This window comes from Sus scrofa, chromosome 2 (genome assembly GCF_054392235.1).
Source record: "Sus scrofa isolate SSC_HxYL_T2T_F1_AM1 chromosome 2, Sscrofa_HxYL_maternal_Yorkshire_Landrace_v2.0, whole genome shotgun sequence".
NCBI classification, from domain to species: Eukaryota; Metazoa; Chordata; class Mammalia; order Artiodactyla; family Suidae; genus Sus; species Sus scrofa.
In genome coordinates this window covers 119,180,815-119,196,934 of record NC_139384.1, presented here as the reverse complement: position 1 = coordinate 119,196,934, position 16,120 = coordinate 119,180,815, and the positions used below count along the sequence as shown (strand labels likewise).

General features: G+C 33.0%; 1 protein-coding gene across 50 annotated transcripts in view; it reads right to left on the bottom strand.

Annotated features, from left to right (window-relative positions):
• The window catches only part of PPIP5K2 (diphosphoinositol pentakisphosphate kinase 2), a 94,007-nt gene that overhangs the window by 8,787 nt on the left and 69,100 nt on the right, over positions 1-16,120 (bottom strand). For 4 of the 50 annotated variants that reach the window (XR_002341839.2, XR_014838443.1, XR_014838447.1 and 1 more), the window contains 9 exons: positions 15,217-15,324; positions 15,009-15,125; positions 12,060-12,227; positions 9,194-9,367; positions 7,818-7,890; positions 5,819-5,938; positions 4,856-4,918; positions 3,036-3,163; positions 1,314-1,454 (listed from right to left, as the gene is read on the bottom strand). Coding sequence is in view for 43 of the 50 variants with exons in the window: in XM_085014151.1 (XP_084870277.1) it covers positions 1,314-1,454; positions 3,036-3,095; positions 4,856-4,918; positions 5,819-5,938; positions 7,818-7,890; positions 9,194-9,367; positions 10,374-10,490; positions 12,060-12,227; positions 15,009-15,125; positions 15,217-15,324 (1,141 nt within the window). In the remaining 7 variants the exon portion in view is untranslated. Of the gene's footprint in view, positions 1-1,313; positions 1,455-3,035; positions 3,164-4,855; positions 4,919-5,818; positions 5,939-7,817; positions 7,891-9,193; positions 9,368-10,373; positions 10,491-12,059; positions 12,228-15,008; positions 15,126-15,216; positions 15,325-16,120 lie in introns of all 50 variants that reach the window. The other 46 variants (XM_085014166.1, XM_021084580.2, XM_085014168.1 and 43 more) reach the window with 21 other exon arrangements.

The window sequence follows — 16,120 nt, the reverse complement described above, 5'->3', positions numbered from 1 at the left end:
CCTTCATTTTCCTGATTTTGACTTTACGGCATGGAGATTATTATTTTACTTGGAGTATTATCAATTCTCAGAATCAGACGCATTCACATGCCACTTTAAAACTGAAACCTAATTCCCCAAACCATTCCTAAAGTAAAATATTTTAGATCATTCACTCCAGGATACCTCTCCATTACCACTAATGGCTGAAAGCTGACCTCTACCACCAGAAGTGAAAGGGGAAGGCGGAAATGAAAGGAGCACCATTTGGACAGACACCGTATGAACAGAACTCTGCAGAATAACACAACGTGGTTGCCCAGGAAAGGGAAGAGAGTAACAGCAAGACATGAAAGTGGCTTTCATCCTGAAACCTCAAATTTTATTCTTGGGAGAAACATATTTACAGCATTCTCCTTATAAAAAGGAGCTGGTATACACAGAAAGTCCATAGCTTTATTACGATATGACTAGCAAGACTTAACTCTAACTGAAGCACTCTCTCTCAAGTGGATGCTTCCTAAACTGGAAATCCCAATGTGTCAAGGATCCTTCTGAGCTGAAAATGACAATGGCCAGCTGATTTCTCACACCTAAAAATGTATTCCTGGACATTTCCCAAACTGAAGTCCCTCAGAATAGTTCTACATGATGTTTAAAAGTATTACCAAAAAGTGTATTCTCAACAAGTTTTGGAAAGTGTGGGTCTATAGCTTTCCTTATAAAAGAACCTTACCTATTTATATGCTGATATAACTACACCTCTCCAGAGGAAGGTAGATATAATAAAAGTTTCCAAAACTTACACAGCTGTGAACCCCTTTCCTTTATATACAGGAATTAACCTCTTCAAAGTATTTTCTGCAGAACACAATTTGAAAAACTGCTGTCCTAATTTTCTCTCATTAGTTAAATGCTCTTTCTGAATCTATTTGATTGCTTACCTAAAGGTGTGAGGGGATGGGCATGTGGGCATGTGTGGGTTAATGCAGAATGGTATTTTGTCATTTTTAAGAAGCTTATTATAAAATGACATACAACAGGAATATGAAAACAAGATCATGACTTTATATTATACGTTGCTGACTTTTATTGCTGGGTCTTAGGTTTCCCCCCCCCCCCCGCCTTTTTTAAGAAAAAAAGACTTCGGGAAAGAGTCAAGAAAAGTGCTATGTTTGTTGCATATCTCACCAATGAATTCCAAATTATGTTCTTCTACACCCCTTTCTCTCCTAAAATTCTATTCAATATCACCATTTATGTTTTCATAATTCATTTTATATTCAGATAATATCTACTATCTAAAAATAAAATAATAATAATAATTTTCCTACAAATTTCAGGGGTCTTCCATGGAACTTCACTTGACGGAGAAGCAATGGAAGCAAGAAATTCATCCACCTGCTTTAAAGATAGGGCATTGTGAAGAGTTTCTAGAGGACAAATAGATGGCACCATTGAATACAATTCAAAACCTGAGGGGAAAAAAACAAAAACAAATTTGAATATTTAAAAAATCATTAATGTAAAAGGAAGAAGACCATTGTTTAAAGCTGGACAGTTTGAGACTTTTCAATCTATCACATGCAAACACACGAGATTTCTGAAGTCATGACACCAGATGCTATGCAGTATGGGGTTGGAACAAGATGTGACAAAGATTTCATTTTAAAAGTAACCACATAGTACAGCATGCACACAATTTCACCCTGTATTTTGGGAAAATCTAAGAATAATACTTAAAGAAAAAACCTGGAGGGGGGTGACAGAAAAAAAAAATCCACATTTTTTTCAGGTATTACTTTTTAAAATCGGGTCTATTTGACTGGTGAATACACTGTTGCCATGATGTGTCCCTGAGGCCAGAATGGTAAAAGTAACTTCTTGTTGAAAAACAATTATGTGATTACTTGTGAAGAGTGATTTAAAATATTTTTCTAGTCATATCAAGGCCAACAATACTCTCTACTGTGACCCCAAAACAACATCCACTAATTTACAATGAAATTAAAATTCTAAAACATATTTCACTTACCTTAATTGATTTAACACAATAATTCTATTGTTGGAAATTGCTAGCCGAGCAAAGTCAGGCCAAGTAAAAAGCAATACAAAGTACAAATACTCTCATTCAACAATGGCACAGAAACACAAATATTTCACTAAACAAACCATGCAGATATGTATTAATACCATCATTGAAACAAAAGCACTTAAATATACAGTTTTTTTAAAAAAACAAATTGGATATAGGTTATTCACTTTTTATAAATTCTGCCTGTTTATTTAAACTTTATTTAACTGAACGGTTTTTAAAATTGCTTTTATATACAGCTAAAACAACAAGTCTTTCTGTATTTACTTTTTCAAAAATTTAAAGTAACTTTCCCCCAAAAGAAATATTTTTAATATTTAGTTTTTACATAAACTCTAATATTCTTAAAAGTAAAAATTAACTAAACTCAAATAGACGGGAAAACTCTCTGCTTCAATGTTAGAATATATTAACCCAAGAACTATCTCTTAGTTGGAACAGGGAAACTCTGGTTAAAAGAGAATCTAATCTTCCAATGAAACTAACCAAAGGAGTTATAAAACTGATATGTATGATTTTCAAGCACAAAACCAAAGAATGAGAGAACATTACATAAACTTAAGACAAAACAAAACAAAACTATAATACCATAGCAGCAGCTAAAGCACCTAAGTTAAGCACTAAAGAAATTAGGCTTGACCAAGTATTACATTTTTTCTAAAGTACAAGATTCATGCAAATAAGCGCAAACCCTTTCTTTGCATTACACTAAACTCAACATTGTGGGTTTCTTTTTTTAATCCTTTCCTCAGAATGTCTATAAGTCTTTTGTAACAACTGTTTTCTTGCATTTGCCTTTCAGATTTTATAACAGGCAAATAACAATATAATCAAGTCTCTCTGGACTACATCTTTTTCCACCTATCTTTAGTATGCTTTTTCTCTACTGCACAATGAAAGGGTTAGCGCAATAATTTAAAAAGCCACCCTGCTGTCATGTTTAGAAGCTATAAAAACATACCACTGGAGCCTAGAAATTCCACAGAGGAAACGGACCAGCACCTATAGAGGTGTAGGTGTTCTGCACAGAGGCCCAGAAAATAAGGTAAAGCACTGTCAGAAGATACTTGTTTCACCATGTTCCTTGAACTAAAGATGAAGGGGAGGGATAAGTCCATGATATGTGTTAAGATGGAAAAAACATGAAAGTTAAGGAGAATAAAAAGTCAAAGAAAGAATCAAATGACAAGTCATAGGACAGATTAGACAACACAGCATAAAAAAGAAAAAAAAAATTTGAAGACCCAAAAAAATATTTCCAGAGTTGAAAGGGATGCATTTTATATGCATCGAGTCACACAATGTGTGGAAAATTCATATTTTAAAAAAAGGCCTAAGCCAAAAGAATATAAAATTACTCTATTTTCTGCTAAACTTAACAAAAAAAATTTTTTTCCCCAAGCTTCAGTAAACACAGATTTCTCCTATATAAAACTTGCAACACTGGCTATAAACACATAACCATTCTGCATAAAAACTATAGTCAGTCTTAAACCTGCAATGCCTCTTCTTTAGAATTTTGTGACTTCTGTTTTTCTTGTGACTTCAGTTTTTCTTCTAAGTTTTTATGGTTCTTTAGAAGCTGCAGCTGTATCAGATAAGATCTTTTTCTTCCAAAAGTAGCATTTAAACAGCTACAATGAAGGGAAAGCACGTTAAACTTTAAAGTTAAATTTTCATTTATTGAGGATCAGATTTTCTTAAAACATCTTCAGCAAGTGTTAGCACACTTATTAGGTGTGCTGTTATAGGATCCAGAGGAAGAGAATAATTGTAAGCTTATGTTCAATCCTTTAACTTCAAAAAAGTTCTTGAAAGACCTGACTTGAGTTTTTGAAAGGCTTTCTTGCAGTTAAAAAGAAAAAGAAAGGTGAAGGGGGTAAGAACACTTTCATTCCAAATAAAAGCAAAAACCTGTACTGTTTTTTTTTAAATTCTTTAATCTTGAATCATTTCAAAATGATCAGTAAATACTCCCTCTTATACCATAAGAAAAAGCTCTGTGTAAGAAAGTTGTAATAGTGTAAGAATTCAGTTTATAAATAATGGCCACAATACACCTTGATCAGCCTCAAAAATTGAATCAGTTGTCTAGATTTTCAGCTTCATCTTCTTCCTATCAGGAGCCTTCAAATTTTAACAAAAAAGCAATGGTACTCTCCAAAATTGGGTTGCCTGGCAGCAGCAAATCATATTGCCACATGAGGACAAACTGAATGTTGAATGAAGTTTTCAGAGTGCTCCAGACCAAGCTGGGTTTTGCTTTAGATAGCCAGGGATAAATGATGTTACACAGTGAAACCTTCATCCCCTGATTCCCAAGAACCTCTCAAAGATACGTCAGGCTATTTGAACGGTGTGGCCCTGTATTTTTGTTAAACAGCTTAATAAAACAACCATGTGATCAGAAAAGAAATTAGGAAGAAAAAACCATTGAAATTATTAAGAATTAAGATAAAATATTAATTGTATTTTTTAAATTATATAGATTGATCACTTGAGAAATCAAAAGGAATTTTTAGGTGGTAATTAAGTATTCAAACTCTTCATCATTGTGGGTCACTTAAAAGTTTGATGGGTAGTGTTAAATTATTGTGTAAATTACAGCTGAAAAGGGGAGCTAGACAGTATCATATTTTGAGTGAATGAGTTAGAATTGTATGCCAATTGAAATTAAGGACTGAGAGAAGAATGATACTGTATACCTCATATTTTGAAATAAAGTAAAAATAAAAAAGGATGAAGCAGGGGATTATCTTTTAAAATAAAAGCAAAACGTACCATTGGTTGGGTGTCGAGCAAATGAGATAGAAAACCTTTTAACAGCAGAACCGCGTGTGGCGTCTGAGAAAGAGAAAAACAGGTACCTGAAATTCGTAACAGCTACCAAAAGAAGGACACTTAAAAAAAGAGGGGGAAAAACAAATATATAAGGAGGTTAGAATTAGGTGACATGCAGAAGGGACAATGAAAAGAGGGTAATAAGCCAAATACTGGTTAAAAAAAGTAAAATGGCTTGATGATAGAGGCAAAGTGTTTAATGAAATATACAAAAGAAAGAAAAGCAGGATGAGCTGGCAATTCTGGTAAATCCATGTTTTACTGAGTAAAATAAATTTGTGGATATGTGAGAAAAAGTTTTAAATAGAGCTAATCCTAAAAGGTCTAACAAACACTCCTACTAACAAAACATAGGCTTCCATGAGCCTTAAGAGACATTCTGAATATTAAAACAAGATGTATTAATAATAGCGAGAGGATTTCCTTCAACTAGGGATCCTAAAATATTCTCATCTTATATTTATTCTTAGAAGAATATTTCCAATATATTTTCTTCTACTTACAAACATTCCAGTCACATTATTTATTTAGATCAATACCAGTACAATAAATAAATAAATAAATAAATAAAGGGTTAACAATGAACAAATGTTTAAAAGATCAAAGGAAGATTTATTCTTTATAATGTGGCTTATTAACTACCTAAAAGAAGAGTATACATAATGCAGCTTTAAATTTCACATTACAACAAAATACTCATTGAACAAGTACTGTAAGTCTAACTATAATTAACTGTTTGATGAAACATGGACCCAAGTAGTGGGTAACAGAGCACTGAGAGTTCACTTAGGCAAAGGATTCCATTTGCATCAGTCAGTAGCCTTAGGCTTGCCTTTGAGAAATATGCTCATGGGTGTGTGCATGGGTGTAGGTATGAATCTGTGTGTGCATGTGTGCACATACCATCTATGCAGCCAGAAGAGGTCAGCTTTTTACGATGAGTACGAGCATAATCCTGTAGGTTAGGTGCGCTTGAAGAACCCCCGAGCACCGAGGTGCTAAACAGGCCCGCACAGTGAGACCCTGATGGGAGTTAGAGAAAATACATACAACAACGGGTGTTCTTCCATTCACATTGGGAATTCATGCAGCATGCAATAACATGGCTCTTACCACACATATTTGGCAGTGCCTTGAACAGGCTCACAATTCACATATAATGTCAACTTAATACAATCACCACCACTATTTATCACATGTACAAATGGAGGTATTTTACACTAGAGAAAATGTTTTTTGAAGAAAAAAAAAAGCTTATATAATAATTAGACATATACATATTAAAAGTATTAAAAATACTATTATAAAAATTTAAGGAATTCTGTCAATCAATTTGCATAAGCAGGCCATATAAAAAAACCTCTCCTAGCACAAATTACATCATATTAAATCAATATTTTTGAATGTATGTCTATAAATGAAGAAGCTTTCCTGATGCCCCTGAATCTGAGGTATCAATATCTGTTATGAAATAAAGCAAAAAGAAGCTTATTTATTTGTGAGAAGACTAGGTGAAACAATACCTTCTAGATGGTCATTCTGGCCTAAATCACTTTAAATTTCTAATACTTCAATGACTTAAGATCTTAATTAATAAGACCCCAATGAAACACATTATTAGCAAAAAAACTTTAGCCAGTGTAAATTGATACTTATAGCAAAAGTCTTTATACTCAAGTAACACTTTTACCACTGGGTAAGGATTAACTAAATTTCTATCAAATACATTATGTCACACAAAGAAAGGAATAATATATAAACATATGTGTGTATATGTGTGTGTATACATACGTGTGTGTGTGTGTGTGTGTGTGTGTGTGTGTGTGTGTGTGTATGCATCTGGCAAGACACTGTAGGGATATCAAAAAGAATCAACATAAAATATATGTAATAAAAGAAAGCCTTTTCAAGTATGTAGAAAGCAATGGACACTATATACTCAGCATAGAAACCACAGTAAATACATAGTTGAAACATAATAAAATTTGTTTATGCTGTTATTAAACCAATTTAGAAAACTCTTTACAGAAAATAATATGTCACTATCTCATCTAGTTTATCAACAATGAGCTTAAAACAAACAAACAAAAAAATGGGAGTTTCCGTTGTGGCACAGCAGAAACGAATCTGACTAGTAACTATGAGGTTGAAGGTTGGATCCCTGGCCTCGCTCAATGGGTTAAGAATCCAGCATTGCCATGAGCTGTGGTGTAGGTCGCAGATGCAGCTCGGATCCCGAGTTGCTGTGGCTGTGGCGTAGGCTGGCTCTCTCTGGACCCCTAACCTGGAAACTTCCATATGCTGCATATTCAGCCCTAAAAGGCAAAAATAATAAGTTTACAAAGGTCTTTTTCAATGTTGTTTTGCTTGAATATTAGCAAAGAACTAATTATGTTCTATAGGTCACTGCCGTTGTACATTAGTTTTGCTTTGGTTTTAAGAGATGATCAAAAGGACAATTAATACACCCAGATAGAGTTTAAAACACTCTCCACTTAAAATCTTAAATCAGAAAAGTAGAAGGCTCTTTTTGTATGCAATAGCGTATTTTCTTCTTTATCAACTAGGAAAAATGAAATTTCCTTCCTATATTAAAATATGTTGGGATTTTAACTTAACAAAATATAAGATTAAAAATAAGCATTGATAATTGGACTAAGCAGTTTACATTATAGGCATTCAAAAGGGTTATAAAACAAAATTAAATGTTATTTTTCATTCATTTCATCAAAATTTTATTGTATATTTTGAGCTTTACAAGTCAACATTTCTGAATTAGTATATGTTAAGTAAAAACTAGAGCATAGCATTTGGTCATGCTTTCACCTCTGAAGAATTTTACATGTGTGCAAAATAGTGAGTTTAAGAAGGTTTGCAAAATAGTTTCATTTAGACCACATACCTACAGTAGGGTTCTGCTTTTGTTCCACAAGAGTTCTTGGTGTTCGCAAGTAATTTGCATTTTCAGATACAACCTGCACAAGGAAAGCAAAATAAATGAAGTAAAACAGTAAAATAAATTTAAAATCCATACTTCATTTGCAGCCTGTTCCAGACAGACAAAGGTTAATAAGCTGTATGATAAATATTAGTAGAAATACATAAAACATGAAAGATCATGCAAGATCCCTTTCTGAAGGGAGTCCATTTCATATGAGGTCCTTGCAATGAAGTGGTGCGAAGCAGGCATTCAGAATTAAAATCATGTATGAAACAAGGCAGATGAAAAGAAACAATTAATAGACTGATATAATTTCACTCTCTCTTAAAAGAAGCCAAATGCCCACTCTTAAACAGCTCCTGTATTTGAAGGAGGAAATACAATCACAAACAAAAGAAAAGACAGACAGAGACTGTTGAGATCACCATACAATTACTGATCCATGCACAGGCTTTATCAGAGTAACCTTTAAATATTCACAGCCTTAATGGATACCATAATCCCTTTTCCTATAATCAAATGCACTGTATTTCCAAAAGGAAATTGCTGAAATTCTTGGAAAAGTCATGTGTAACAGCAGACCTTCCATTGTAATAAAAACAAAACAAACCAAAAAAATTCCATAGTATTTTAACTTTCCAAATGTCATCACAGAAAGTCCTTCTGAAGTCAGTTTAATTTCACCCCCTTTGTTGGGGCATATTGTTGACGGGCACATACACGTTGTCCCCTTTTATCTTAAAAAAGCATTAAAATACTATACAACTAAAAGAAAAACCATACTGTATGTAATTAAATTAGATACTTGCAGATAATAGAATGTGAGGGAGAGAACCATCAGTATTAGATGTATCCTGGTAATTAATACAGGGCCACAAAATTCTGGTATTTTAAAAAATGTTCACATTCTCAGCAAATTCCAAATGAAATGTATTTTTCAATGATGGGGGGAAAGGTTGTTACATTTTCTTACCATCCATCAAAACTATGGAATTTCATTTCTGAATGCTTTAAAGTACAATTAAGTCAAAGAAAGATTTATTTACTTTAAAAAAATTGTATTAAAAAGCTAAATTTCCAGGAATATAAAACTTACTAATTTTTAAATCCTGGATACTTAAAACCCTCCCAGTAAAAATTCTACATACATGCAGTGTAAGTGGTTTCTTTCCCTCAAATACTGTCAGATATCACTAGCATTTTTAAGTGAATTCAAAATTAAAAACAGAAGGATTTACTCTGATGTATAATATAAGGGATTAGATGTCCTCAAAGACAGCTGTTTGTTGCTCTGAATGCGGGGAGGAAAAATGTTTAATGAAGTAAAGTTTAAAAACCTGTTGCCATGAGCCAAAAATACTGGATGTGAAAGCCAATGATTTGGGGGAGACAGGGGAAGAAGTGATTTGTTCCCCTGATCTGCGTCTTCGACGCCCAGTACCCACACCACTGGTGTAATGCAGCCAGGTACCAGTACCCTCTGGGCTAGACACACTCAGGGGGCTCTCTTCCTGGAAGTGAGAAAAGGGGCAAAAAAAAAAAAGACAAAAAAAAAGACAAAAAAAAAGCAGAGCATGCAAAGTTAGATATAACAGAGCCAAATGATCAGGAAGAAAAAAAAATACAGTTTGTTTGCATTTGTTCATCAATTTTTAAAAAACTATTAAACAGTAATTTGGGAGCCATATATTTTAATATTTGAGAAATTGATAGGACTCATAAGTCTAATTGTGATAATGATTATAAGAATTACCTTATTATCTTGAATATACAAAATATTTATACTGCTTAATAGTTCTCCCTTCCCTCTTAGAACTGGAAAGATTTTAACAATTTTTTTTTCTGGGATTTTACAACTATATTTTATTGGGATTGACTTAAACATGTATATCTATACTTTTTTGTCTTTTGTCTTTTTAGGGCCGCACTTGCGGCATATGGAGGTTCCCAGGCTAGGGGTCTAATCAGAGCTGCGGCTGCCGGCCCACACCACAGCCACAGCAACGCCAGATCCAAGCCACGTCTGCAACCTACACCACAGCTCATGGCAACGCAGGATCCTTAACCCAGTGAGCGAGGCCAGGAATCAAATCCGCAACCTTATGGTTCCTAGTCAGATTCGTTAACCACTAAAGCCATGACGGGAACTCCGATTTTAACAATTTTTTATCTTAGTAATTTTGAAAATATGAAAATTCTGGTTAATTTTAGATATTCAAGAATTTTTATGCTACATTGGGTAAACTTTTCAACCCAAAGCACTAAAGAACTCTGCAAAGAGTTAAAGAGACTTCAACGTGCATAATGTATAAAAGAAAATCTGTTTGCCAGACAAAAGAAAAATTAGAGGTCATAAGATGGAGGATTCAAGTTGTATTTGCTTACACTTTCAACCTGTTTGTTTACCCCCTCCAAAGATAACAGAGTTCAGTAGGCAAAACATGCAGCAAACATTCTCATTTTACATGTTTGCATGTTCAGGTTTCAGACAGTGAGGACAGAGTAAAATCTACTTGCACAAAATGAAGAGAATAGTCTTTTTCTCTGTGTGTCTTTTGGAAGTACAAACTTCTGATATCCACGGAGACGATGGACGCTGGAAAAATTCTTCAAGGTTTTACTTGAATAATTTACCTTATGGAAGTAAAAGTTTAGCATGGCATAGAAACAATTTCTTGAAAGCAACTATTTAAGTAATTATGAGAAAAAAGGTTTATAAATGTGTTCTGTGTTTTAAGAGTTAACAGAGGGCAGTGATTTTGTTGAAGATTTTACGAATATATAGATGGTTACGAAATGAAGACTCAGAATACATTTGCCTGTATCAGTGTTATAGACTTTATTTTGGAGAGCAGAATAAGTCTTAATAGTGAAATTCTAAACAATGTGATAAATTGCAGACTATTTAATTCAACAACATCAAAATCACTGCCCTCACATAAATGGTAGTTTAGGTTATACTAATATATGTCATTTCCCAATTTTCTGAAATTAAAGATAACTAAACATAACCCCAAGTTTCTCACTCTTAAATTAAGCTATAATAGAACAAATAATCTCAAATTCTACAATTATGAATCATTCTCTTTTATAATTAACTTAAAATATTATATTCATGGGAATCTTAAATAGTATACATTCCCACTGTAAAAGTACAGCAATCTATTTTATTGATGGATATTTTTTCTATACATAATTGTCAAATTGGGACACATATTTGAAACTTGAGAATCAAAAAGCACTATGTTTGTATAACTTGGGGCTATAGAAATAAGCATAATTTTTCGTTGGTGTTTTTCTTTTTATTTACCAACTGCTAGGTGTATGCCTAACTTAAGATTTGGCATATTTAATCAATCGTCAACAAAAAATATTTTTCTCACTTAAAAGTTGATGATTCTTAAGGTTAAACTTTTGCTTTATACTTTTACTTAAGCATTTAGAAAACATAAACACAGATCTCAAATCAGTACTATGGAGAATATAAATAACCTGAAATAAAGGTATTTCAAGTATAAAAATGTATACAGATGTTAAAGACTGACTTAAGCTTCATTCCAATGGTTCAACTTTCTTTTTAAATGTTTTTATAGTAGTTTTTTAAAACATTAATTTTTTTAAATGTTATTATAGTAGTTATTTAACTGTTTATTAGTGATCATATAATTAGCCTAAGCTATTTAATCGTAGATCTTAATACAGAGGTAAATTTTTCAACTATATATATAGCATCAAATTTTCAAATTTCTACACTGATTTTTGTAATCAGGTAAACAATTTAGAATTTTACACTTTAATTTACAGTGTCATTGAATGTTACTGGAACATTTCTGGCAATTCCTCACTACTTTAAGCAAAGATTATTCCTGATCCATTAGATCAGACTTTTTAAAAAAGTTCTTCATTAGAATAACCTAGAGCAACAAGACAAAAAAATGGATCAATTCTTAGAAAGGCCTTATTTTACATTTTTACTCAACTTTGTTATAAAAACTATTCATAAAGCTCCAAATTTTAAAACTAATCTTTGTATTTTCTAACTACCTCTATATTCTCAAAAATTTATTTTGAAAAATAAAGTTGACAATTAAAAATCTGTTAGGTTTCCAAGCTTGATAATTAAAGCTGTATTTTCTTTTCTGTTTTATTAAAGTATACAGTTAGTTTACTTCAAAAAAGACATGCTCCGACACCTGTACTTACTTCATTTGTAGCCATCTTCCTAGATCTTGGAAGTGGAGACTTCCTGTGTATATGAATTGGCTCTGATACCATGGGTTTAAACAATATCACAGCTCGATCAACCTCATCTTTTTTAGAAGTATGTGGTTCGTCATCACTATCAATTTTAAAAGATCTCCTGCCTTCATTCTATGTGGAAAGAATACAACGTAATAAAATTCAGATAAAACAAATTAACCTCTTCAGATGAACAAATTCAACCACCAAATGGTATAATCAGTTGAAGTACATATTCAAGTTCGCTTACTCAAGTGAATTAAATAACTGAATTCTTTCAATAGCCAATATTATTCTGGGTGCTCTAAGATAGATGACTGAGTTCCTGACTTTAAGAAATGCATATGCTCTTTGGAGAAATTAAACAATAAAAGGACAGTAAAAAGCCATATAAAACAAAGCGCTTAACTAAGTTTTATCAAATGCCCAAATAAATAAGCAATAATAATAAATGACAGTAAGAAAGAATAGAGATTAATTTTGTTGTCAGCAATGTCATCAACTCAAGGATAAACTAAAATAGCATCTGAATTAATAAATTTTAGAAAATTTAAATTCTATTCCAAATATTTCCAACAAATGTGATGACTGCACACTTAAATAACCATCATCTGATGGCTCATTAACTATTTCCTCAGTACATACCATGTGCCAGGACAAAGACGAATCAGATACTGTCCCAAATTACAAGAAATTCACAATATTGTGTAGGAAACAGACACATTTAAAAATTTATACTAAATATCTACCTATAATAGAATGGGTAAATTGGGGCATGGTCATAGAGTAAAACACATATTTTAAAGCAGTAAAAATGGACAAACTAAAACTAAATATAATTACATCAATGAATCTCATAAACATAAATTAGCCGAAAGCAGCCAAACAGAAGTACATAAACAGCTTCATCAAAGTAAAGGTTTAGAAATTAAAATTCTTTAACCAGGTAAGGGATATCTAAAAACTTGAAGCAATCACCACTTTTAATCATAAATCACTAGGAGTTCCCATCTTGGCGCAGCGGAAACGAATTTTGGCTAGGAACCATGAGGTTGCGGGTTCAAACTCCGGCCTCGCTCAGTGGATGAAGGATCCAGCGATGCCTTGAGCTGTGGTGTAGGTCATAGACAAAGCTTGGATCTGATGTTGCTATGGCTGTGGTATAAGCCAGCGGCTGTAGGTCCGATTGGACCCCTAGCCTGGGAATCTCCATATGCTGCAAGTGCAGCCCTTAAAAAAGCAAAAAAAAAAATCATTGAAAGACACGAGTGCCCACCATCATTAAATCTATTCAAAATTTGCCAGACATCTGTCATCATTCAGAGATATGATCACATACACAGAAAATTCAGATGACTCCACGGACAAATAATTAGAATGAATAAACATCATGAGTAAGGTGGTTATACACTCTTTAGACAAAAAAACTTAATACAAAAAAGAGTTAAAATTCAATAGGAAAATAACCAACAGAAAATTACATTTAAATAAGCAATTTATAACATAAAAAAGAATTTAGGGATTAATGTGACAAAATATAAGACATTTTAAAAAAAATCTTAATTTTATCAAAAAGGCATGAAGAATAGCTAAATAAAAATCAGAGATATAGACCAAGTTTTAGACTATATGCTTCAGTTCTGTATGAGTGTTACTTCTCTCAACATTGATCTGCAGAATTTATGTAATCTCAATTAAAATCCCCAAATGTTCTCTTTGAAATGTTACTTTTCACTTTAGTTTGGGAATGAACAAAGATGCTTACTATCAATGCTTCTACTCAATACCATTCTGGTCCAAGCCAGTAGTAGACCTTCGCAAAAGTGGCCAATGAATATAAGAAAAAGTGCTAATCCTTAATGGTCATGAGGATAATGTAAATTTAAGCCACTAGATACCACTACATAATCCCCAAAACAGCTACATTAAAAACACTAATCGCACAGAGTACTGATAAGGACATAGTAGTATCTTTGGAGAGCTATTTGACTGTATTTTGAAAAGTTGACCATATGCATACCCTATAAACCAGCTTTTATATCCAGATATATATCCAAGAGAAATGTGTATGTATGTTCAGAAAAAGATCTGTACAAGAATGTGCATAAAAGCATTCACCTTCAAACCATGAACTGGAAAACAAATGAAATGATCATAATAGTGGAATGGATTAACAAAGTGCACTTTATTTAATGGAATCCTATATGGCAACAAAAATGAAGAACAGGTGAATCTCAAACACATAGTGAAAGAAGCAAAACCTACTCCCCATCCCAAAAAAGCACATATTTTGTGATTTCATTTACATAAAATCTGAAAATAGACAAAATTAATTTGTGGTGCCAGAAGTCACTATATTGAGTACCTCTGGGGAGAAAGCAAGGGAGTTTGTTACAAGGAGGGGGCATAACTGTTCTTCTGGGATAGTATTATTCCATAGCCTGGCTAATTGTTTCACAACTGTCATTTTGTGATATAACATTAAACTACACATTTATGATTTAGGTATGTTTATCAACATGTATTATAGTTTAGTAAAAAAGTTTTAAACTCAGTACATATTTAACTTTGTAAGGTTATTGCAAAGATTAAATTACAATCATTCATGTCAAGTGCTTAGCACAGTGAAGTATGGACTAGTCTTCCAAATAAAACAACCAAAACCCAAAAAAACTATAGCTATTCATTGAAAATACTTATCTTAAAAAATCAAAAAAATCTAGATCTTAAAAGATAAAGTATAAAATTCTAATGTGCCTAAAAATTCTGTCAACCCAAATCATACTTCATGAAATTTAAACCATCTTGCCATTTAGTAGTTAAGAATTATAGTACATAATAGAAAATTCTTAAAGAAACTTCATGAAAATCTAGAATTGTAGTAACTCAGCTCTCAGAATATCAACTTCATACCTCCCTTGAAGCTGGTCTATATCCATAGCCAGATGGTAAATTTTTGTCTTCTTCACATCCTTTGGCTCCTGGACTAAAGTGTAATTCAACATGAAAGCGTTCCTCAGAGGAAAGATCCTAAAAATATATTACAAAACATTTTCAAAATGAGGAACTTTGAACTATTTATTTACCTCTGGTAACACATGCAAATCAAGTACTCTGTTACCTTGTTAGGATCCTCATAAAGCATGATAACGATCTGAGTCATATAGTTGAGTTCATTGACAACATTTAAATAATCCATAGCTCGTTTCCACTGCTCATCCTTTGATTCCTGAGCAAAAGGTGTATGGTAAGCATTTTCATGTAATATGTTACTTGCGAGTCACTTTATTTTCATTTTAGTAACTGTTTAATTCTGATCAATACCACATAAATAAGGTGAATTCTTATACGCACAAACTTTCAAAATAACTCCACTTAAGCCTCAGTTATTTAAGGCTAAATAAATTATTTTTTTAAAAAATCTCACCAGTAGTATTAGAGACTCCAGTTTTTTTCCTTTTTCTTTTTTTGGGGCCACACCCTCGACATATGGAAGTTCCTGGGCTAGGGGTCAAATCAGAGGTGCAGCGGCTGGCCTACACCACAGTCACAGCAACGCAGGGTCCAAGCCATGTCTGCAACCTACACCACAGCTCATGGCAATGCCAGATCCTTAACTCACTGTGCGAGGGCAGGGATTGAACCTGAGTCCTCATAGATACTAGTTGGGTTCGTTAACCGCTGAGCCACGACGGGAACTCCCTGGGTTTTTTTTTTTTTTAATAACTCAAAGTAAAATTAAGAATCTCTTCAAATATGACACCTATAACTGAATTCTGAGAGTAAAGGGCAGTTGCTAATTTTAAGTCCCAAAGGACCCCAGCATAGTGTCATGCTTCATAAACAGAATTCTATCCCCTAAAATAGTGCTGTTTTTCCCCCCACCGTCATATAGTAAAGTAATACAGGTATATCAGTAAATATCCCTCATTACTGTAGTAATATTTATTATTACTGTAGTGATATTTTAAAACAATCAGTAGGAGGAAGTATAGGCAGTATATACCATCTCCTTTACCACTCCA